This window comes from Cottoperca gobio, chromosome 16 (genome assembly GCF_900634415.1).
Source record: "Cottoperca gobio chromosome 16, fCotGob3.1, whole genome shotgun sequence".
In the NCBI taxonomy this organism is placed as follows: Eukaryota; Metazoa; Chordata; class Actinopteri; order Perciformes; family Bovichtidae; genus Cottoperca; species Cottoperca gobio.
Genome location: NC_041370.1, coordinates 10,452,974 through 10,477,397, shown reverse-complemented (window position 1 = coordinate 10,477,397; position 24,424 = coordinate 10,452,974). Strand labels below are relative to the sequence as shown.

Genomic DNA, 24,424 nt, shown 5'->3' with positions numbered 1-24,424 from the left:
TTCTTTCTCTGACACCATCTGTCTTTGTTTTCATGTATCTCTTCACTCCCCAAAACTCCTCTACATGTTCCCCTCAGATAGAAAACATGCATTTGGTAAGGTGGAGAGAGTCAGTAAGAGAAAATCAGGCATTGCCAGGCACAGCTAGCACTACACACTCTCTGTCTTATCTTCTACTTAATTACGCAAGTTATGTAATTGCTGGGATTTCCATAGCATGTTGAACAACTCGTGGCAGATACTGTGACGCCTGGAGACAAGTACCTAGGAAACAAACAAGGCAATATCCTTTTGCTGAGAGGTTTGTATAGCTGTCAGGTCTTCCCCAGACTTCCTTTAATCCACTTTTAGAGCTGTCGAGCTTTCCTTCGTCCCAAACACTTTATCTGTAAGTGTCTTTTTTGAGTCAAGTTTTCTCCGCTTTACTGTCATTTCGAAGAAAGTAAAGTCTTCTCTGTCTGTGTGTATCTGTGTGTGCCGGTATGGGCTGTGGGAGGATTAAGTCTCAAACTCAGAGTCAAACGTGGTTTCTATAGCTACGACAATATCGTAAGAGCTTGCAGAGAAGACTTAAATGTTTGTTTGCACGTGTGTTTCTCTCTGTGTGTCTGTGGACATGTATAGTATGCATACATAGGAGATCCCAGCCACCTGGCGCTTGGCTGCCGCAGCCGAGAGGAGGTATATTTGCGGGTTGCGAATTGCTAAATATGTCTTTCTATGTTGCTACTCGGTTGGTTATGTGTTACATGTATCGTGAGGAGATCCCATGTTAGACCAGCGGAACGAGGGAAACTGACAGCCACTCTTACTATGTTGTGTAGGCCTGAGTTGGAACTGCGGGTTCCTGTTGCTGGTAGTCTGAAGCCTGTGAATCACTGGCTAGTTTTGGAGCTGCTGCAACCGTGTTTGCATTTCACTCATTCCTTAGAGGAAATCAATACATATCTTTAAAGCAGTTTCTAGTGTCAGTCGAGCTAAGTGAAAGAAGGTGGGCATTACAGGAATAGCTGCTTGTATATATGAAATCATCCAGAGGTTTTACATAAGGAGAATTTATTGTGAACTAGACTTGGTCCCATTACTTCACTTCCTCACTCCTTTTCCCGTAATTTTATGGGAGACATTATAGAACGGAAAAGCACCCTCAGCCGTGATTAACTCACGACCGCCTACGGTACAGTCAGTGTGTGTGTGTGTGTGTGTGTGTGTGTGTGTGTGTGTCTGAGTGTGTGTGATCCTCTCAGTGCCAGGACGTGTGCCTGCTTGCCCAGCCAAGCCTGGGGACAGTCAGACAATCAGACACTCAGACACTCAGACACACACACACACACACACACACACACACACACACACACACACACACACACACACACACCTGTTTCCCTGCAGCTCTGGAGCTCTAACCAGCTAACCCAGGCTGGGCTCCATCCCTGCCCGAGGGAAGCCCTCTCCTGCTGGGGCCACAATCCCGCTGACACCCTGTGGTCTGGACTTTATCCACTCCATCTGGGAGTTTTTTTTCTAAAGTTACCTGTCTGGAAACACGGCTAAGCGGAGACCAGAAGATTAGACTGGCTGATAAGACGATAATAATTCTCTACTATCTTACAAATGCAATCAGTACTCGAGCATGCCTACACAACAACAACCTGCAAGAACACACACACAAACACACACACCTCTCTGCGGAGGGTTCTCAAATGACTGGGACAACCAGAGCCAAAATCTGATCAGTATATAATATATTAAAGTTATGTCTCTGCAGCATTAGTGCAGCAATATATTCAAAGCTCAGTTTCAAAGTCCACGACAACAAACCGTGCTGAAGAATGCATTTTATTACACGACAAAAAAATGTTGACAAACTTGTATTACAATGCATAATGACAAGCAAAAACAACTCAGCACAATACAATTGCAACATAAAGTACGTCACAACACAACACAGCACTGTGCAACACCGCACGTTACAGTGTTACAACATGAGAAACACAATTATAACAACAACAACAGACATTTTCAGTGGTAGATAGTATCTTATGCTTCGTAATCCTTCTTCTATATTTTACATTTTAACACCATTGATTTAAAAACTATAGTCACTAGTTTATTTTCAGATTAAGATTCTATGATAAACATATAAAATGTGTATAAATGACACATTGGTATAGATTAAACCACACAAGCTGTTAAAATATGTATTTACACTAAACCTCTACTTACATGTTAATGCATCAATAATTATACAATAGCATCGTATTATAATACTGACAGAGGCCATTATGCATTATGAAACTTAAGAATAATAATACTGATACTTTAGTAGGCTACCTTTCAATAGGCCTACATATATACTTTAGGCTACGTTTTGTTCACAATATGTTATGAGTGCAGGACTAAATAATCCATCCCCTCTGCCATTTTTATAATACGGTTTTATCCTTCTTGTATGGTACCATAAACATTCCCTTTTAGTCTCAGTCTTATCAATATGTAATTGTTATGCTTCTACGATGTTAATATTATAGTTCTAGCAGAGTTGTTTTTGTGTTTTTTAGTGTTCCTGGTGTAAAGTGCGAGCAGCTGGAGTCGCCTGTGGCTGCGGTGGGCGGGGCATTCATATTACCTTACTGCTATTGGCTAGCACCATAGCGAGGGGTGGAGCCACTGCCCGACAAAACAGACAAGTTGCGCTTCTCTGAACCAGTCAAGAGTTGCGACAGTGTTTGACGAGCTGCATCACTTTGAACTTCATTACTACTCTAGGAGATTAAAATCCTCGGGTTTATTTTTCCCGTGCACGTATTTACGCATTTAAATCTTCAATAACAGAACAATTTGTGTTGTAGTATTGCTTACTAGTTGAATTTAAGGTTCCTGTCGAGAAGAGAAGATATGGATTTGGTGTGCCTGGTGTGTTTGGCGCTGAGCATCGGTGCTTGGTTCGCTTGCGCAGAGAGACACAGCGTCTACTGGAACGGCTCAAACCCAAAGTAAGTGCTGCTCTGTGCTTTTGTACGCTATATGTCGTGTGCTTTTGTGTGTGTGTGTGTGTGTGTGTGTGTGTGTGTGTGTGTGTGTGTGTGGCTGAAGTTGTATAATGTGTAGGTAGTTGTAAATGGTCAGTCATTCACTACTATGTTTGTGTTGTTGTGTGTATTTCCCTATGTCTACACAGTGGATGTAATTTTCTACTTTCTTGTCAGTCTCTATATAGCCCGCATTGTGTCATTAAGGCCCCGGGGCTGATCACGGTCTCAAACGGCAACAACGGGCGAAGCTTGTTGTTGTTTTCATTCATGTGACAATTAAAGGTTTAGGACGTTTAAGGTGTGAGGTTTACCTTTTTAACTTGCCTAACAGGATTAAGATCAGGGTGTTAGACTGTTCAGCAGCAGTGGGGTATAAAAGCAGAAGATTGTGAGCGGATGCCTAGACAGATGGACATATTCACCACTATATTTAACCGCAACACATACACAGACATACTCCAATAGTAGAAAATAGACTGACGAGTATGAACTTGGCCAGTGACGCTGTCTGTAGGGTTTGCACCTGTGTGTGTGTGTGTGTGTGTGTGTGTGTGTGTGTGTGTGTGTGTGTGTGTGTGTGTGTGTGTGTGTGTTGTGGAAAGTTTATAAATTAAAAAGGATCAGTGGGTTAATTTAATGACCAGCTTTATAGAGGTACCACATCAAGCCTGTCATAATGTTGAACGTGTTGAACGTTTTTCATTGAGAGAGAGAGAGAGAGAGAGAGAGAGAGAGAGAGAGAGAGAGAGAGAGAGAGAGAGAGAGAGAGGGGGGGGGGGGAGAGAGAGAGAGAGAGCGGCACATATTGCTGATTATTTTGTTTTGAGGTCAGAAATGTAACACTATATGACCACTCAGTGGGATCGATGGAGCTTGACAGACGCGCAATATCGCAGTGCGATTTATTGAGCTTTTAGCGTGGAGCGAGTGATCCCCACGCTTGAAATACAGTAATATTTTATCACCGAGCTGAAACAGAAGGACGGTCCCCGGCCGCTCCTCTGTTGCCGAGATAGGTCGATTAAAACCCGCCACCGAGACTAAACAAGGGCAAAAGCCATTATGGCCTTTTAGTCTTGTCTTGATTACATTACTGGCTCAGGCTCTCTAATTGCCCTTTAAGAATGACAATAGACACGGGGATAAAAAAAGAGCCCATGCAACAAGGAAAACAATTGTTCTGATAATTGGATAAGAGGAGTCTAATGGAAAGTCCTGTCGTCATGAGCAGTGTTTGTGTCATGGGTTAGTCCATGTGTGACTCACTGGCCCAGTTTGACCCACCTGAGTTTTACACCTGAGTCACCACACACAGAGGGAGAGGAACTCTAGTTCAGGTGAGACAGAAAGGAAATGTGAAACCAGAGCTTCAACCTTTAGTCCAAATAAGAAAGGATGATGATGATGATACAAAAAGAAGGCATATATGTAGACTGTGGTGGTCTGTTGTCTGTCTCTAATCCGACCCTGTACTATTTCTGGATGTTGTATAACCAGAAGAAACATAGACCCCGACATAGGCAGACATAAGCTACACGCACTTCTGCTTGTACTTATGTTGAACTCAGACCTTTCGCTTTCTCATTCTCCGTTGTTCACTCAAGAGGATAATGGCATCTAAAAGGCACAATGAAAATATAATCGGCTGAACCCTACATGCCACTTGTATTAAATATTATTTTTCACAATTTACAGTCTAATCTCCATAACTCCTCTATAATCCCTCATTTCCCTCCTTCACCTCCCCCTGTCCATAACCCCTCACTTCTTTCTCTTGTCTTCTCTTTTTCCATCAACTCTCTTGTCTTCTGGTTTCCTACTTTCTGACCACCTGCCCCAAACCGTTCCCCGGTGATCAATCAGTCACCTGTTCGGAAGGATCAGGTTGATCCATCAGCAGGGCTTTGACTGCAGTGAGCCATTGAAAATTGATGCTAATTGATTCTGGGTCTGATTGAGCAGCAGTGATTTGTCTTAGTTGGAGGACAGTGACCAGATGGCATCACTCTGCCCATTCATGTTGAGGAGTACAGAGATGTGAAGTACACTGGCAGCAGCTGAGGTGTCTGTCTGTGTGTGTGTGTGGGTGTGTGTGTGTGTGTGTGTGTGTGTGTCTGTGTGTGTATGTGTGTCTGTGTGTCTGTGTGTACAGTTTTCCTTCCTGACAGGTGGAGAGTCATGTTTTTCTCCATTTGGTCCGGTCTTGTTTTAACACTACGTGTCTCTGCCTGTGTCGAGTGTGTGTGCGTGTGCGTGTGTGTGTGAGAGAGAGAGAGTTTGAACTGTTGCTGCCCTTTACCAACCTTTACGGGAAGTGATTTTGTTTTTGTTTTGGACTGGAGAGTACGTGATTATTAGTGTGTCTTCTAGTGTGAGTGTGCTCCAACGTCAGAGTAAAAAAAGGAGTGGCCCTTACCGTAGGCAGTCTTACCGAGACATGATAAATGTGTGACTCACACTTACACACACTGGGGGGCAAGAGAGGGAGGACTTGTGTGTTAATATTAGCTACAGCCAGCATTCCTCCCCACTGTTACTATACTCAACTCTGTCAGCTGTGTGTGTGTATGTTTCTGTCACTGTACCTGTCTGTTCCTCTCCCCATCTCCACTCCCTTTTCTTCTCTTTAACAGCCGGGTCTCCTCCCAGACTGGCCGCCCTCCATCTCTTTTTCTCTCTACTTACTGATTCAAGTGCATTCAAGATCTCCGCTTTTCTGCACAGATGTGGAAGCACAGCCTCCTTTTATACCCGCTATCTTTGTGTTGTTTGGCGGCCTTCATCCATCCAGAGTGGCCTGGGTTTATTTCCCATGCTCCCTGCTATCAGTGCAAATATCTTTATCAGGAGCCTGGTGTAATATTCTGTTTATCTCCCTCTGTGTCTGGCTCGGTCTGCCTTTGCTGTTATTGAAGCAGGGGGCCTGCCTTGACACGTACATGTAGCCTGGAGGATGAGCCCACCCCTTACTTAACTTGCACATTTTATACATTTTGTAACCTCTATCTGTCTCTCGTTTCAATCACTATTACCCCTCCCCACGTCCCATTCCGTCTGCTTGTTGGCCTCTAATCTCACCAGAATGAGAACACACACACACACACACACACACACACACACACACACACACACACACACACACACACACACACACACACACACACACACACACACACACGTAGTTTACAGACGGCTTGTAATCTGACCATCTGACCCATACACAGAAAACCACTATCCTGCTGGCATCATTCTATATATATATGTATGCCCATGTGATCCTGTGATGTAACTTCTGTCTGTTTCATTACTTGATGTCCACTGTAGTCTGTGTATGTGGGTTGGTGGCTTACTGTGTAATCATTAAAATGTATATAAATAACTTAATAAAGCTGTAGATGTCACAGTGGATCATTCTGACCATAATCTCCCAGATGAAATCCGTCATACAGCAGAACAATTAAATTCAAGTTCTATAGAACATCTGCATTTAGCTATGCATCCTAACAATTTATTATCAGCAGGCTTCGTGTGTATTCCCTGTTGATATAACTGGCCTCTTACCTAGCACGCTTATAAATGCACACACACACATACCTCCATGCATCATTGCACCCAGCAGCACCTGGGAGTTTCAGTGACACATAAACTACAGTTTATACTTGATATATGTGTCTCAGATCTGTTGGCACCGTCCTCCCCTGTCCCAGTGTCCAAGCACCTCTGTTTTCTCTCTGCTCTTCCTCTCGCTTCCTTATCTGTGGTCCAGACTTCCTCCTCTCCCTCCATCAGTCCCCCTCTTTCTCACAGGCCTTCCTCTGTTTTGGCCCCAGTAGTTTTCCACCGGCGGAGGACGGAGCACCTCTCAGCCTCGGCTCTGCTAACATTAGAGAGGCCTGCTCTTGCCTAGTGGTATTGTAGTATATGTGGGCAAGCATGCATTTGCGTATGTGTACACTGCTCATTCATAGCATTTTAGGCATACTGTGGTGTCCACTCACAGCCCACCATCGCCCCCTAAAGGGCAGAATTGGCAACATATTTTTGTGAGATCGACTTCTGCTCGAGTATTTTGATGAAGTTTTGCCTCGGGAATTCAAAACTTTTAAAGTGGAATATTAAATCTAAATGCTTAGAAGTTACTGAACCTTTCCCCTCATTCTCTCTCAGCTAGACAAGACAGACAGAGGCACACAGATTAACTCTCTGTGACCCCAAAACATATTAAACCAAGCATGATACCATTTGGCCTTCTTCTATTCATCACAGACAGAATGAGAGGCTACAAAACGGGAGACCGGGTGAAAGGATTTTGGGGGCAGAGAGGAGGAGGAGGAGGAGGAGGAGGAGTAGAGGCCGGGGTGCAGGGTGAGAGAAGGGTGAACTGGAGAAAGGGATTTGTGTTGAGAAATTAGCCAGATGAAGAGTGCTGGTATATTATGTCAGCATTAAGAGACAGGAGAAAATAGAGGATAAGGAGAGGGGGGGATGGGCTGATTTTGGAAGAATAAAAGAGAGGCTGACGGAGGGAGGAGAGAGTGGACAGTGATGGATGAGGGGAGGGGGGGAGAAGTTTAGAATTGAATAAGTGAGAAACGGCAGGTTTGACCATTTTAAAAAGCTCATCTTGCTAGGGCCATAAGGATTCTCTGTGTCCTAACTATATTATGCATGAATATATAACAACACGCATGTATTAGAAACTACAGAGATGCTGGATTTGTAATCCAGGAAGGGACAGAAAATTGTATTGGTGCCTTGTGGAGGAATAATTCCCACTGGGTTTCTTATTGCGAGATGAAGGATGACTGGAGCTAGATTACATTGGAAGCTAACATAGAAAGACTTTTCGATGTATATTAGATTGGCTCAGTAATAGGGTATCACACTAGTGAGCAGCTAAACCAGTTAGAACCACTGACAGCTCCTCAGCCTGTGTGAAAGGAGGTGTGAATCTGCTATACCACAGCAAATTAATAGGGTATTAAATGTACACGTCAAAGTAAAAGTGTGTGAGTGTGCAACTGGAAATTTGATGAGTGCGCCTTGTGAGAACATAGTAAACCCTTTAAACCGCAGCCCCCCTCCTCCCCCACATTCCAGAGTGTGCACACTTACTACTGATTACCTGCGGAGCAAATGGTAGGGGGATGCATCTGTTTAGTGTTTCAGTGGTGCTGACTCGCTCCGTGTGTGTGAAACAAATATCTTCAGCGCTGACTCGGTTGGTAGCGTGTGGGAAAAGTTGCGACCCTGAACTCTAACCCCTCGACCCAGCTGACAGTTTGAAATGCTCCCCAGAGGGACTGTGAAAGACAAAGTTCCTGTGTCAGTTGTTTGACCAAAACCAGTGTGAGTTCGTGGAACAAACTGCGGGAGAGCAGGGAGAAGAGGAAAAGGAAAGAGGGATGGCAGGGGCAAATAAGAAAAGAAAATGAAAGAGGTGGTAGAGCAGTGCAAGGACAATGGAAATACTTCAAAGCTTAAGTGAGGAGGACAAGTGTTGAAGAGCTCACCTACTGTCATAACTATTTTATACCCTTCGTAACATTCACACACATACAACTTGCCGCTGACGCAAAAGCAAGAGTAACTCCTTAGTGAGAGATGACCTCTTTTTGGCAGAGAGGAAGAAAGACTACAGTCACCTTCAACCCTTGCTGTTTGCCCACACCTCAGTCACATGCAAGAAAACACACACTCACACACACACACACACACACACACACACACACACACACACACACACACATTCACACTCACACTCACACTCACACTCACACTCACACTCACACACACAAACACACACACTCAAACACACAAGAGGCTTTAGTAGGCCTTGATAAACAGATGTGCTCATGAGCCTGGGGCATGAAACGCCCTGAATAAGGGTCTTCAGAGAATCCCTGTCCCATGAAAACACACACACACACACACACACACATAATAGAAATCAACACACGGGAAGTAGACTCTGTGTTGAAAAGTAGGTTTGCAACAACTCACACAACTGGCTCTCACTCTCACATACGACATGGCTATCAAGTTAACGCAACTCTCACTCACCCGAGAACTGTCAAGTCAGAGGCGAGAGAAGACGCGGGGAGATACGAGAGTCTCCAGGAGTGGAGGGCTTTGATGAGTGAAACGTAAAGTAGAGGGAGCGAGGAGAAGGGTGGAGGGAAAGACATTCTGGATGAAAGTTTTTCCAGTTCCTTGACTTGTTGCCGGATAAAGATAACAAAATCCACAGCAAAAAAAGACACATTGAAGCATAAATCTGGACAACCCAAATGCAACTGTGAAAGCACAACAACACACTGATAGTCATATGAGCACACGTATAACACACATCCACACCAGTCAGGGTAGTGAAAGCTCCACATGGGGTAAGGTACAGGGGTTGAAAGGGCCCTGTAGCCTTCAGGCGGTCTGTCTTTGGGGAGGGAAAGGGTATAATTACACCCCATTCATTCCTCCTTCCCTCCTTTTCGAGAGAACACGTTGGCCCCAGACCCCTAACAGCTTTTAATTAGCCAAACCAATGGAAGAGAGGAGGAGGAAGGGGGAAATGAGGAGGTGAAGAGAAGGATAAAAGGAGAGTTTTCTTAAAAGCATGAGTAGTGAATGAAATTAGCAACAGAATCTTATCTGTTTTTGTTGGCTTTTGACAAGCCTGTGTTTCCATCCGGAGGTCGGCCAGGCCACTAACAAGGACAAAGTGTGGGAAAAAAGGTGTATCCTATACAATTTAAAAGTACTCTTTACTTCAGAGGAAACAACTAGAGATCTCCAAGTGCCTTGTTTTCTCTAACTCTGTTATTACTGCTCTGACTCAAAGAAAACAGAGCAGAAAGGAACAAGATGAGAGATTATTTTTGCCAATTAGGCAACTACAGGCTATGTCTGTTTTCCTTTCACTGAAACACGTGCACTCACAAACACACGCATACATATACACACGAACAAAGGCATGCACACCTACAAAGGAGTGTACAAACATACAAAGAACCTTTTCGGGGAGAGAGCGGTGATAGCAAGTGGAGGTTGATCAGCCTGTTAGCCCTGGATAACAAGTGTTGAGCTGTGCTCAGCTAACAAAGCATGTTTTGACAGGTATAGGTTAGCGCTAACCGACACACACACGAATACATAGGCAGGAAGGAGGGGTTAGAGGCCCACGTTTGGAGCCAGTGTGTCTGTGACATGGCCAGGGGGTCCTAACAGGAGCCACAACAACAGGACAAGGGGGGCTGGGGCCACCACGTCCCATGCTTTGATGCCGGGGCACACACATAACAGCACTTACAGCACACATAAACAATTGCAGACATACAGGAGCTGTTTTCTTGTCACTTTCACTCTCCGCCACACGCTAAAAACAAGCGTCCACAAGCATTCATCATCATCATTCAACATACAGGTTACCCTTTTGCCCCCAACAAATCAGTTCCTCACTGAGTCGTAGCTACTTTCTAACAATAAGTACAATTTCTACTCGGGTGAAAATGTAACAACTCCTTGTTTGTATTCTCACTTAAACTCATCACCGCAAATGTGCAGCGCAGGATTTCTACTTATTTTTCACAATCTCTCTAAACTTCATTAGGACACCAAACAAGTATAGGAAGTGAGAGGAAGCAAAGAGGAGACGGGGAGGCTCGAAAAGAGCCATAAAACTATATGAAGGGTAAAGATGAAAAGAGAGAAAGAGAGCGACAGTCTGACTGCCTCCACCCACTCTGTCTCTGTCTTTGATGACATCGGAGAGAAATTGAGAGACAGAGCTTCAGATAGAGACGGCAAATTAGTGTGAGGAGACACAACAGGAGCTTCGACACTGATGGACAAATATCCAGGTGGACAAACTAGTGAGACAGAAACAGCTGAAAAAACTGGATGGAAAGAGACACTGGGTTGAATACAGATAGAAAGGTTGACAAGCAGAGAAAAGGGAGATTGTGAGTTCTCTAAGCAGGTGAGAAGTGGATATCTGAAGGTAAACAGAGGGAAGAGAGCAGGAAGTGGTGGTAGGGCCTTATGAGATCCTAGGTGTGTTTTCTCATCTGTAAACATAGTGAACAAGTCCGACCTGATCGGCCTTTACACAAGTACACTGAAACACAACACAAACACCCTCACATGGTACCTGACCTACACCCTAGTAGCTGCGCCTGTGTGTTTAAAGTGTGTTATTCACGTGAGTAAGCCTGTTTGCTGTTGCTGCGCGTGCCTATGAGTGATTAGCCCTCATTGTTGTTCTTAATACATGTGTTGTGTGAGTCACGCTGTCAGGGTGTGTGTTGAAAATGTGTGCAAAATCCTAACGGACAACATATGCTCTGTTATCCTTGTTATTCGTTTTGCAAAGTAAAAAAATGAAACGTTTCCATGCTGGATGAAGACATTTGTGAGTAACCTCCTCCTTTCCTTCTGTCTCCCTTCAGCTTCCTGTGGGATGAGTACACAGTGGAAGTGCATATCAACGATTATCTGGACATCATTTGCCCCCACTACACCCACGGCGAGGTGTCATCGCATGCAGCTGAGCGCTACGTTCTCTACATGGTGGAGAAGGAGGACTACGAGGTATGCAAGCCTCACTCCTTCGACCAGCTCCGTTGGGAATGCTCGCGGCCGTTCGCTCCCCATGCTCCTGAGAAATTCTCTGAGAAATTCCAGCGTTTTACTCCCTTCACCCTGGGCAAAGAGTTCAGACAGGGAGAGAGCTATTTTTATATCTGTAAGTATCATTAATAAAATAAATATCAACTTATTGTGATCCTGAGAAGGTTTCTTGTATTAAAAGGTTCCCTTCTTTCTGTCTTTCCATAGCCAAGCCAATGCATCACCATGGCCAGGAGTGTCTAAGGCTGAGAGTGGATGTTATCGGGCATAACGGCGCCGGAAAGACCAATCTAGATAAATCTAAGGTGGAAAATACAGGAAAAAGTTTGGATGGAGGAAAAGTGGCATTTCCTGCTGGAGGAGTTCACAACCCGTCTAACCGGCTCCCAGCAGGTGAGGATTCTTCTAACAAAAACGCCAGACAGAAGCAAAACAGTAACAGCAGTCCCATGTCTGAGAGGAGCTCAGCTGGGTGTGTTTACCATGCATGAATGATGAAATCCAATACTGACTCTCCCTCCCTTTTCTGTTCTCAGATGACCCTGCTGTGATGGAGCCAAACGTACAGAGGAGCATCGGCAGTTCACAAACACAGCTGGTCTCCTGTTCACTCTTCTTCACCATGATCCCAGTCCTATTAGCCATGATGCTACACTAAGGCTGAGCAAGACAGAGACAATGTTAACTCAATGCCGGTCATTGGGACCATGAATGAACACTCAGAGATTTTTTTTTATACATATTTTTTATACGATGCATGGACAGTGCTGTCAGTGTGCGTTTTGCGTGTTTGTTTGCGTGAATGTGGATCGTTGATCGTTCCAAAGAAGAGGACCTTTTTTTATTACTTTATTATGAGGATCGAAGATTCTCCTTTTTCTGAGCATTTAAGATGCACTCTTTTTTTTTCAGTCATTACGAACAAAACTGCCATCTAACTGATCAAAAATACTTAATGGATTAATATCAAATTGAAAATGACAAGAAGATGACATCACTTCATTATCCTGTGTTTTCACCATTGGTACAGATTTTGCATTATGCTCCTCATCTCCAGATGTTAGTCATTTTTCTTCTTCTACATGTAGAGAAATTATTAATTCTGTGTATTGGAAATGTTGTCGTCTACTGTCAAAGTGGTATACGTTGTGTAGGATTTTTGTCATGTTGTTGTGTAGCACTCAGCTCCCTGTTGTATCTCCTCAAGCCTGTTTTATCTCCTCAAGTCTGTCAAAGCTCCACTGTGAGAGCCACACTGATACACAAGCAGTCACTGTGGTTTAGATGAACCCCACTGAAAGCATCTGATACCACACACTTCTTTCACTTTAGTTATAAGACAACACACGGAAACAAATTGTCTAATTCAGACCAGTGGGTTCTGTTCACATTTAGTTTTGGCTCATGAGCATTCAAAGTGATGCCTACTGCCGCTTGTGCAGAATAAACAAGTAACCATAAACATAAATCTATTTTTTTTTATAGTAGAAATTCCCCATGAATTAATTTGGCTCCTAGAAATATTCAATTCAATCAATTTGTTGTGTCACAAGCCCTCACTAGTTGATTACATGTTCTCATTAAGTAGAGAGCCACTCATCAATAGACATATAAATGAAGATACATTTTAAAACAAGCAGGTGTTTTATGGAGATGAGCCTCTTCAGTACTTATGGTTATTCATTCATTTCTACTGTACATGGTACACTGACTGATGTGCAGATGTGATTCCACTTGCACGCTGTCAAACCTCAAACTGAAGGGACTTCCCAGAATACATTTACAATTTTTTTTTATTTTCTTGTCAAACATGCTTGTGTGATTTTGTAAATGTATATATGTACATTTGTATATAGAGAAAACTATAAGAAACAGTTTTAATATGTGAAAAAATCTGTGAAATAAAATAAAAAACTTGATGTAATGAAAGTTTCTGTGTTTTCTATCAGCTCTGGTCGTATTCATTCCGGGTCTTGAAATCCTGCTGAGATCATAGTGAGATTTTGAAGGATGACACAATATTTTGGCAAAGATATAACGTCCGATGAAATCTCCCCTCCTCCATATTTCCACCCCCAGGTCTTTCCCAACCTCAATTCTCATCCCCTTTTCTCTGCCCTCTCCCACCTTTCATCCCTGGTTACACAGCGTGCCCTGTCTAAGATTTCACACTCTGAAAAAAACAAACATGAGTGGGGGACGATTAAGGACATCGAGAACAGGATAGTGCAGCGAGAGAGGCCCGCAAGCAAACTTACAACGGGGTGTTAAGGTCTCACTCTCGCCTCCTCTCACACACTCCCCCCCCCCCTTTTCTGCCCTTTCTTGAACTGCTCTGTACATACTCTTGGATCCATCTACACAGCGGTATGTTGGACTGAAGAGGAGCACAGTGCATACCTGCAAACCTCAGAGCTGACTGAAAACTGTCAAAAGTCACCATCCCCTGTAAAACCATGAAAAATATACATTTAAAACTGAGTTGTTTGTATTTCCATAATCACGTCATAGTTCACATTTTCCGCGGGTGATCACACGGCGTCGGAAATCACAACCTCCATGTATCTGTGTAGTTCTGTGGAGGTTAATGCAGGACTTTAACTGCCTGATGAAACAGACCAAACATGGTGGTGTTCACAGTAATGTGGGCCTCAGTAATGTTTCATGATGTCATACAGAAATGTGCAAAGATCATGAAACGCAGACTGATTGTGACTGTAAGATGTACAATCAATAACCTATAAAACCTACAATAATTAGGTAATGAGGAAGTATTCAAAATCTTTTCCTGGGTACATTAAGTAAAAATTTAAGTAAAAGCATTGTGAAATATGGAACCCATCAGAGTGTCAAGTTATTAATGCATGTGGTATATATAATATGAATATAATGAAATGGCAAGAATCCAAAACTGGAGATCCAGAAACCCTACTACAGGGGTGTCAAACATGCGGCCCGGGGGCCAAAACCAGCCCGCCAGAGGGTCCAACCCGGCCCGCGGGATGACTTTGCAAAGTGTAAAGATTAGTTGTTTTGATCATAAAGTTAAATACTGTTCCAGATACCTGTGACTAAATGTGTTGTGCCTTTGTAGATACACTGTGATCTGTAAGTTATAACACACATGTGTAAATGATAAACTAATACTATTGTTGAAATTGCACCTTTTTTTCTTAAGAAAATTCAGGCTGTTCATAATGCTTTGTAAAAAGATAACATTTGAACATTTTCAGAATGTACGTGTACTTTATTGCACTAAAACGAAGGGAAACATTTGGAGTTGTCCTTATTTATATGTTATTATGATATGATTTTACTGGTCCGGCCCACTTGAGATCAAATTGTGCTGCATGTGGCCCCTGAACTAAAATGAGTTTGACACCCCTGCCCTACTATCTCTAGTTGATGCTTTCAGATCAGTTTAAGGTATACATTCTCTAAAACTCTGCAATACTCTAGTTGCACTGTAGAAACCATAAACAGCATTTCCCTCTGCGATGTAGTGTAGCAAAATTAAACTACAAAAAAATGCACCTCAAAATTGTACTTAAGAAGAGTATTGAGTAAATAAATGTTGAGGTAATACATAGTTACTTTCATATCTGACGATTAAAAACATAAGTGTACTTCAAATTATATTTAAATATTTCAAACAATATTTGATTACTTTTATAATATGTTTGAAAGGACAGAGGGCATCTAAATTCATTTAGAAAGGCGCTTTAGGAAGGAGCCTTAGGACTTACAATTTAATAACAAAAACCAGACACAAAAGAGCATCTATGTAGAAATGACATAAAAAATGATATGAAAAAAAGCTTCAAATGTCAGATACAAACTTTGTTTTTAAGATAGAACTAAAAGAAAACGAAGGAGAAGAAGGGCAACAATCATACATCACAGAGTGTTGTTAAAGGTCAAGTTTGAGAGATTTTCGAAAAGGGTAAGTGATAAAGGGTCGGTGTAAAGAGCTTCACAGTAATCAGGCTTCGCCGCTGAAAGGCTCACCCACGTCTGCAGCCCTGATGCTCGGTCTTGACAGCTAGACACAGGATGGAGGAGTCAGCTGATCGGAGGGTCCATGATAGTGGGGGAGGTAAGAGAGGTAAACGGGAAGGCAGCAGTAGCATAAGGTTCTAATTAAAAACTTAAAATATAAATCCTCATCTTCTCTTCATCTTGTTGTAATATCCTTGAAATAAGACTTTGCAGCCTGAATGTATCAAATTACTCTGGTGCACCCAAGTGGAGTATGTTTTTAATTGTCATTTTAAACATTAAAATCATTGTTTATTTTAAAAACCCATATGCCTGCTAGCTGAAAATTCTCCTCCTACAAGTTATGATGATATAAACCAGTTGTTCCCAGCGTTGTCTGCTTGGTGGCCAATTCAACCAATTCAAGAGTGATGTTTTTCTTCTCACATTGTTTTATTTGAATACTTCTTAGGGGCATCAGGATGAAAATAATATCCAATAATATACAAGAAAGAAAAGAAGTCTAAAATGTGTTACTTCTGATTTACTATTATTTTAAAGGAATACATTTAGAATTGCACTTCCATAAAGTTGGGGATCTCACAAAAGACAGAACAAGAATCAAGAAAATCAAATAATGCCAACACGTAATGAAAGAAATGCATGCATGCACTCATTACATGTTAACATGATCATAACACAGTATAGTAAAAACTGTAATCAACTTTTTTTTAAAAACCTAATCCTATTTTGACTCCAGGTACTCTTCTACAGTCTCTTTTTCCTCTGTTTTCGTTATGTGACGCTTATTTCTCCTGCATGTAAGACTGCATTTTAAATGAATAAAGTGTCATTCATTTGAACTCTCACTGATAGAATATGTAGTAGGAGATGGAGGACTGCCAGAGGAGTACTGCCCTCTGGCAGTCCTCCATCCAACACACAAAGGTCAAAATCCATCAGCCAGTTGACTGAACCTTCCAAAATCAACTGTGTAAAGTAAATTGTCACAATGTATTGCTGATATATATATTTTATTTATATTACTCCAAATTCTTAAGAAAAAAAGCTTTTTTATAGCTGACAATAAATGCCCTCTATATTTCATTGTACAAAGAAACAGCTGTTAATAATTTAAAACATAAAACCACTGTTAGCTTTACAATACATTTATGTAACTTTTAATTTTATTTTACTTTTAGTCCCCGTGTGATCTAACTGAAGACCAGGATGAAGTTTGATACACAAGGTTTTGGTAGAAAAAAAACCATTCCATATAATTCCAACGTGATGACGTCACATGCGACGTCTGCATCGTTTCAGCACCCTATTGGAGGAAATGCAACCCACCTGCTTCATCGCATAGCCAATCAGAGCGCAGAAACACTGAGCACACTGATTGCAAACACGGAAATACACAGTGAGCCTAGTTCCATCTTTTATTGCGTGCAATTTCAGCATCTGTTATTATAAGCAGACATTGCTCGTAAAATACATAACCGGGTAGTGTGTTAGACTTTATTTTCTCTCGTTCTATGGATGTCTTGCAGCTTCTGTCATGGGCCTGCATCGTGTTCACAATCGGGATGTTCTCGACTGGACTGTAAGTTGAATTGCTCACTAATTAAATTTTTCATTCGTCATTTATTCCTGTAACTTTATTGGTTGGTAGGAAACATGAGTGCAGTAAGATGCATTGTGAGACCCATGTCAGCCACAGTGATGGTAACTTGCGAAGGAAACTGTGTTGACTGTTTTGGCTGTGTTTTGTTTCTCTCTCTTTGCCTACTTATTTATGTGTGCGCGCGTGCTTCTAGGACCGACCTGAAGAAGATGAGAGAATCCAAAAGTGCAGACAATATCCAGTTTCTGCCCTTCCTCACCACATGTCTTAAGTGAGTGTGTGTATGTTAAATCCTTCACTATGATCAGTACTGTAGCATTGCTGTCCTGCTGTCCTGGTCAGCACATCTAATGCTTGACTTGTTTCCATAGTAACATGGGCTGGTTGTATTATGGGATTCTGAAAAGAGATCACACGATCGTCCTGGTCAACGTTATTGGAGCTCTACTCCAGATCCTCTACATCATCATATACCTGCACTACACAAAACAAAAGGTGTGTTAATAAAGGTGTAGACTGATGCCACTCAGGACGGATCAAACTTTATTTGGGTGTGTTGTGTGCACAATGCCTGTCTCGCATCACATCTGTGTTTGTTTCAGAGGCGTGTGACGTCCCAGACCATAGCAGCAGGGATGGTGTTGACGTGCGGTTGGTTCTACTTCACCACGTTTCTTCCTGAGGGAGACACAAGGCTCAACCAGCTCGGCCTCACCTGCAGCGTGGTCACCGTCACCATGTACCTGTCCCCACTCACCGACCTGGTACATGTTTACATACATTACAGACAAACAGCACATACAGACTACATGTACAAAGTCAAAGGAAAAATATAAGAAGATGAAGAATGTCTTCTATCTAACAATATATGCTAAGAAGTGGTTGTAAAGTCACTTTAGTTACTAGTTAATTTGCACATTAAGATAAATATTACAAAAATATAATCAACAACTAAATAATGATTATGTTATTATACATAAGGGTACAACTTTCTTGGTCCCCGGGGGAAATTCACAAGTTACCCAGCAGTATATAAACTAATAATGAGCTCCACCTTTACCAGTTGCAGCAGGTGGAGTACACATTAATATGTCAGTAATTATAATCCAGTGAGATAATACATCATTCTAAAATGGGCCATTCTGCATCATGAGTATTTTTACTTTTGGTATTAAAGTATATTTTAATACTAAAAAAAATAAGTTTTGGTCAAATTAAAAACTTCCAGATTATTACTTGTAACAGAGTATATCTATACTGCGGTATTGCTACTTTTACTAAAAGATTAGAGTAGGCCTACTTCTTCCACCACTGCTGCTTATGTGCACATTATCAAAGTGACATACAGAAGGGATGAAACGATTAGAAGATGATTTGTCAATGGACAGATACATTTGTTATCAACTCTTCGGCCTTTTAAGTCATTTATAAAGCTAAACATTACTTTCAAATATGAAGATTTAATGCTGTTCTGTGTATCACAGTTAATTGCTTGTTCTGTGGGACAAAACTAGCTAGATAAATTAGTCAGTAAATATTGCATCAACATATTAGTTGCGACCCGGATAAATAACAAATTGATGTTCAGGGCAATAAAGAGAGTGTTTTGATTTAATCATATTTCTTCCCTAATTAGTGTCCTATCTCATTTTGTTAATTTTTTTTTATAATTTAGATGTCTTGCTTTTTTATCACAATAATTATATTAGTTATTTATCACACAATAATTATGTTGAAAGAGAATAAGCGGTGTGGTTAGTGAGTTATTGCTCAGCTCAAAGTGTACGCAGTTATTCATGGTAACTAGTCATTGCTGCTTTTCCGCCCATTAAAACCCAGAAAACATTCAAATGACAGCTGGTTGCATTTCTAAGTGCAGCTTTACGTGCAGACCTCTGATTTATGTTGTTCGTGCTTAGAAGCACCTAAAATAAAATGTAGAAACATTTACTTTTAAAGATAATTAATGTTAATGCCATTTTACCTGTAAAAAAGACAGACCGTCGTAGAATAAAATGCTTACTGTGCAAAAGTTTTTAGACAGGCTGTTATTTCTAAGCACTCGGTGTGTTGTTAAAACAGTTTTCTACATGTGTCACAGGTCATATAAACTTCACGATATTCACTTCAACACAACTGTAAACAACACATTCAGTCTTCTTTTGTGCCTTTACTGAACTTCTGCACAGTCAGCAGGCAGCATCTCCACTGCCTCATATCAAATCTGCACGTGCGGCTATTTAACAGTGAAGGAATAAATCCCCTGTTGTCTCTCTTTCCTTTTTGTCTCTTTGTGTCATCTTGTCACTCCGTCTACTATCCTGTTTGTTTCCTTCCCTCCATCTGCTTCACAGCACTGAATGACCCCTCAGTCAGTTTCCTGCCTTTCTTTCCCTCATCTGCGACTTCCTGTTATTCTCAGTCTCTGTCTGTTTGTACCTAATCCCCTTTTTTTTACATTCTGTTTTCTCCTTACATAATTTTATGTTGCCACTTATTATTCAAAGACGCGATAATCATTTAAATATGGGGATAATTGCGCACATTGTCTCCTGAAAGTCATACATAGTGTTGCACTTGTTTGTACACGAAAAAGGACAGATATAGTCATGTAGAGAATACAAAAAATAACGCTTGAGAGAGGAGTTCAAAACTTGCATACTTTGTCACATCCACAGCTGCGTGAAGTGCCCCCATTCTAACATTGGAAGTGTGTGAGGGGAAGAGGATTTACTAAAGCTGTTTGTTCATCTGACAAGAACTTCTGGAGCCCTAATGCCGCTTGTATTAAAGAAGCATGATGCAGTGTATGCATTAGCATGCATCGGCCTATTTACACGTCATGCAAACACAGTTTGTGTTGCTCTGTGTTTGCATGATGTGTAAATGCTTATGTTTATACATGCAATTGAAGTTGAGTTTCTGGCCACCTGACATGTGTCTTACCTTTACTCTCTTTTAGCTCAGTTTTGAATATCAGTCAGTCAGGAAAGTATCTGGCTCTTTTAGCTGCTTAATGCTCCACTATGTTTAGCAGCTAGTCGCTGATTTTGTTTGTCAGCTGTTTGTTATCAGGGTTGCTGCAGCTAAAGGCAAGTTGATATGAGCATTGAGAGTGATCCAAAACAATAAAGATGCAGATTTAAGATGTTAAAATGCTCCTTAGGGCTGTGGAGAAGTGTCCGTGATAATGTTTGTTTGTCACTGTGAGTGACACCTTTCACATTACATACAGTCATTTGATCCATAGAACAACTTTAACGTTTGTATTTGTCCCTCCTCTTTCCCTCCTCCCTTTTTTAGGTAGAGATAGTTCGTAGCGGTGATGTGCAGCGCTTGTCCTTCCCTCTGACTGTCGCCACCTTCTTCACTTCAACTTCCTGGGTCCTGTACGGCCTCCAGCTAAACGACCAGTACATCGTGGTAAGACGCAGTGAATATACACCGCTTTCAACATTGTTTCCTAATTACAATGAAAGCTATAGTATCCTTAATTCTTATTCCCGCTTGTGTTCATTCTAGGTTCCAAACACGCCTGGGATCGTCACCAGCCTCATCAGATTTTATCTGTTTTGGAGATTTGCATCTGTCAATCAAAGCTCCCCTGCCTATAAGTCTATGCAGATATGAGGATTTGAGAGGGGAAGTTATGAAAACGAAAAGACAGATCTGTTGACTCCATGGAGGGTTGCAGCAAAGATCTCCCATCACTTGTCTTGTCATTGCTAATCCTACGGAGAGACGGTGTCGTCATTGGGCGACAACACTGGTGAAGCGGAGATTATGTCGTGTCTTTGTGTTTAATTTCAAGGGGAGGTATATCGGTTACTCAAAAAATTAGGGGTTTTTTGTCTGCAGCTATTTGTTAAACCTGTGTCTCCTCTCCGTGTCCTTCAAGTGCCTTCTGTGAGCTCCTGTTTGCCATTAAAGATGAATGGCATTTACTGATCTACCAACATGTCAGGAGACTTGCAGTCTGTTTACAATCCAGTGAATGTGATTGAATCTTCCTCACCTCATATTCATAGCCAAAGATGTTGTGCAGTTGTAACTTGCCGGCTGCTATTTTAATACCACATATAGTGCTCTGTTAACTTGGTACTCGTGCACTGAATAATGTTGTATATAGTTTCCTATTTCCCCCCTGGTGAGGCAGTGATGATTTCATATCCTTTTAGAGTTTGGTACTCTCGCTTTTTTTTCACCGTGCAGACAGAATAGTGAGTCATATCAGTGGTGGTAAGTTATATTGGTTTCAAATTGTTTTCTGTTATATATTTTAGGTCAGAGTCTTTTTGATACATAAAATGTATGTCCAAGATCAGATATAGTCTTATATTGTTAATGCTATTTTTTATAAGCAATTGTATAACAGATAAAAATAAATAACACCATAGGCTTTGTTCACAAGAATGAAGAATGTTTATTTGGCTGGTTATCATGGGTAATGGAGCCTCGCTTGTCTCATTATTATCTGTAATGAGGACATGTTATGCAAATGAAACAGCCGAGTGTCAGTGCTGATTCACTCACTTCTAAAGTTTGTAAGATGTTTAAAGGTTCAATGTGTAAAATATGCCATAATTTAAACTTGAAACATTAAAACAATGAACTAACAGTATCAACAGAATGTGAAGCGGTAACAGTGTTGTGATGTCAAAGATGTCTGTGTGTTGTGTTGCAGAGATATCTACTGGAATTAGCAGACTGACTAGTTCCGCACCGTCCAGTCTTGTAATACCACGTGTTCCTCTAGAGGCGATAGTGAGACACTGTAGCGCCAGACCAGAGGTAGAAGAAGTATAGATGTATTGTGCCTTGCCTTACAGCCATATTTCGTGTCTGTTTTATAGTGTGTTTATTGGATTACATTCAAAGTGGCAGAAACGAGAAAGCCACACGCATCACCTCGCTTAGTCCTCACAGCTGCCAGGAGGCCGAGCGTAGCTTCAGTTCGCAGTTAGCTCGAGTTGAGCCACAGCACCGGAGAACTGCAAACTCCCTGTCCCGACCTCTCTCCTCCCCCGGCGGGCTGCTCTCCTGGCTGCTCCGCCACCGGGAAGATGAGACGAATATGCAGGATTGTTTTCTAGTTTCTGCCACTTTGGATTTAGTCCAATAAACAAACTTAACGCAACGTTACACGTACTACAGGCCCCGGTAAACATTAGTGCCCCAGTAAACACTGATTAATAAGCCCCACATGAAGATTATAAGATAGCAGATGTTTTTTGAGCGGCTCTCCGAGTTTGAGCACTTTGGTCGAATTGTGGTATTCTTGCCCACTGACTGACTGACAGGCATTACACAGGAGTACAAAAATACACAATATAAAGAGTAAATTAGAATACAATAAACATGCCAAACTACTACAACTCAAATATAAACATTAGAGAATGTATGGATCCAGTTTAGAGGTGAACTGCCCCTATTTCTTTGGAGCAGGTGGCTCAGAATTACACATTGAACCATCAAAGGTACCATGTAAATAAATGTTTACCCTAACCATCAATTACTTTTATTTGCTTATTGCTTTTTAAGTTGTGAACATGTTGGACATGAAAGAGTCTTTTGGCCCAGCAAAGTGAGAAAGCTGCACTTGATACTTTGAAGTAGGGAGAGTTGTGGTGAAGGTTTTGTTTTGGACTCACTAATGAGCTTACATGCAGATGTGTGGAGATAGTGTGTGTGTGTGTGTGTGCGTGTGCGTGTGTGTGTGTGTGTGTGTGTGTGTGTGTGTGTGTGTGTGTGTGTGTGTGTGTGTGTGTGTGAGAGAGTGATTGTGGTGGTTGTGCATGAAGAGACAAAAGCCTGTTTGATGGTGCAGCAATGTGAATGAGCTTGTTTGTGTGAGTGTGATGATACAGAGGGGGCAGTGGTGGGAAAGGCCATGCCAGACGTTCTCATCCTGTGTGTTTGTGTGTGTGTGTGTGTGTGTGTGTGTGTGTGTCTGTGTGTTACGTTGGCCTCTCTTCCTGAGCTCAAAGAGCCTGCCCCTGACAGAGAGCACAGACATAACACAGTAGAATTGAGTGTTATGTAGAGAAACTAAGCTGAGAGTACTGGAGGTGGCAGATAAATGAGCTACAGTTGAAAGAGGGAACAAGAAAGAAAAGGGGAAACCTTTGAGTAGAAGGGAAACATGTATAAATGAGACAGAGGTGGGAAACTAAAATCTGGGACAAGAAAGAAATAATTAGATGGAGAAATTTAGGTTTGGCTTTTTGTATAGTTATGTGGTAACATGATGTTAGTTTAATAAAACAAGAGTCTACGGCCATGCTAGTGGCTAGTAGGTACAATGGTGATTTAAATGCTAACATCAGCATACTAATGCCCACAATGACAAGTCCAACATGCTGTTTAGCAAGTATAATGTTTACAATGTTCCCTGCTGTATAGCGCGTTAGCATACCAACATGCTATTTAGCACTTAACACAAAGTACAGCTGAGGCTGATGGGAATGTTCATCAGGTATTTGGTCAGAAAACAAAACTATTGGACAATTTAAAATGTTGATCTGATTATGGATCTAGATTAACGTTCAGAGGATCAACAAAGTGAATACAACTCATCCTGAGGGAGACATTAATCTTAACCAAATGTCATGGCAATTCATAAAACTGTTGTTGATACATTTCTCTCTAAACTACAAATGTGAACCCTTATGGTGGCACTAGAGGAAAAGTCAGAAGATCACCAAAGTCAGTAGAATACATCCTCTGAGGACCATGAATGTCTGCACAAGTGTGTTTGCCAGTCCAACCAGTAGATGTTGAGACATTTCACTGGATAAGGGAAAACTTTGATCTGGATGTGCTAGGGGGAAAGCTTCAAACCTTCATGGTGTGACTACTGATAGACTTTGCCATTACTAGAGTAGATTCAGCGCGTTAGCATGCTAACATCTGCTAATAAGAACTTAACATAAAGTAGAGCTGAGGCTAAAGGTGAGCAGGGCATGAGAAAGCATAAGGGAAAGATGTATCACAAAGCAAAAAGGAAAACTTTGGACAAGAATAGAAGGAATTTTTGGATTTTGCTTGTTCTGTAATTAAGTTATAACATCACCAAAGTTCCATAAAAAAGTATTATTATTATTATTAAAAGCATGGGGACAGGATAGTGCAGACGAGTGAATCATCGGGTCTGATACACAAA

General features: G+C 41.6%; 2 protein-coding genes across 2 annotated transcripts; both read left to right on the top strand.

Moving 5' to 3' along the window:
- Positions 1–2,719: 2,719 nt before the first annotated feature.
- efna1b (ephrin-A1b) lies at positions 2,720–13,584 on the top strand. Its single transcript, XM_029452024.1, has 4 exons — positions 2,720–2,996; positions 11,480–11,775; positions 11,868–12,053; positions 12,197–13,584. The coding sequence occupies exons 1-4, from the start codon at positions 2,899–2,901 to the stop codon at positions 12,316–12,318; spliced, it is 702 nt and encodes a 233-aa protein (XP_029307884.1). The 5' UTR covers positions 2,720–2,898; the 3' UTR covers positions 12,319–13,584.
- A 3,434-nt stretch (positions 13,585–17,018) lies between these two features.
- slc50a1 (solute carrier family 50 member 1) lies at positions 17,019–21,883 on the top strand. The gene is made up of 6 exons (XM_029450641.1): positions 17,019–17,241; positions 17,456–17,533; positions 17,634–17,757; positions 17,865–18,026; positions 20,566–20,685; positions 20,785–21,883. The coding sequence occupies exons 1-6, from the start codon at positions 17,174–17,176 to the stop codon at positions 20,890–20,892; spliced, it is 660 nt and encodes a 219-aa protein (XP_029306501.1). The 5' UTR covers positions 17,019–17,173; the 3' UTR covers positions 20,893–21,883.
- Positions 21,884–24,424: the final 2,541 nt, after the last annotated feature.

Coding starts and splice junctions, on each gene's coding strand:
- efna1b (XM_029452024.1), top strand. CDS start 2,899: ATGGATTTGGTGTGCCTGGTGTGTTTGGCGCTGAGCATCGGTGCTTGG. Junction 2,997..11,479: donor TGGAACGGCTCAAACCCAAA/GTAAGTGCTGCT, acceptor GTCTCCCTTCAG/CTTCCTGTGGGATGAGTACA. Junction 12,054..12,196: donor GTCTAACCGGCTCCCAGCAG/GTGAGGATTCTT, acceptor TTCTGTTCTCAG/ATGACCCTGCTGTGATGGAG.
- slc50a1 (XM_029450641.1), top strand. CDS start 17,174: ATGGATGTCTTGCAGCTTCTGTCATGGGCCTGCATCGTGTTCACAATC. Junction 18,027..20,565: donor TGTCCCCACTCACCGACCTG/GTACATGTTTAC, acceptor TCCCTTTTTTAG/GTAGAGATAGTTCGTAGCGG. Junction 20,686..20,784: donor TAAACGACCAGTACATCGTG/GTAAGACGCAGT, acceptor TGTTCATTCTAG/GTTCCAAACACGCCTGGGAT.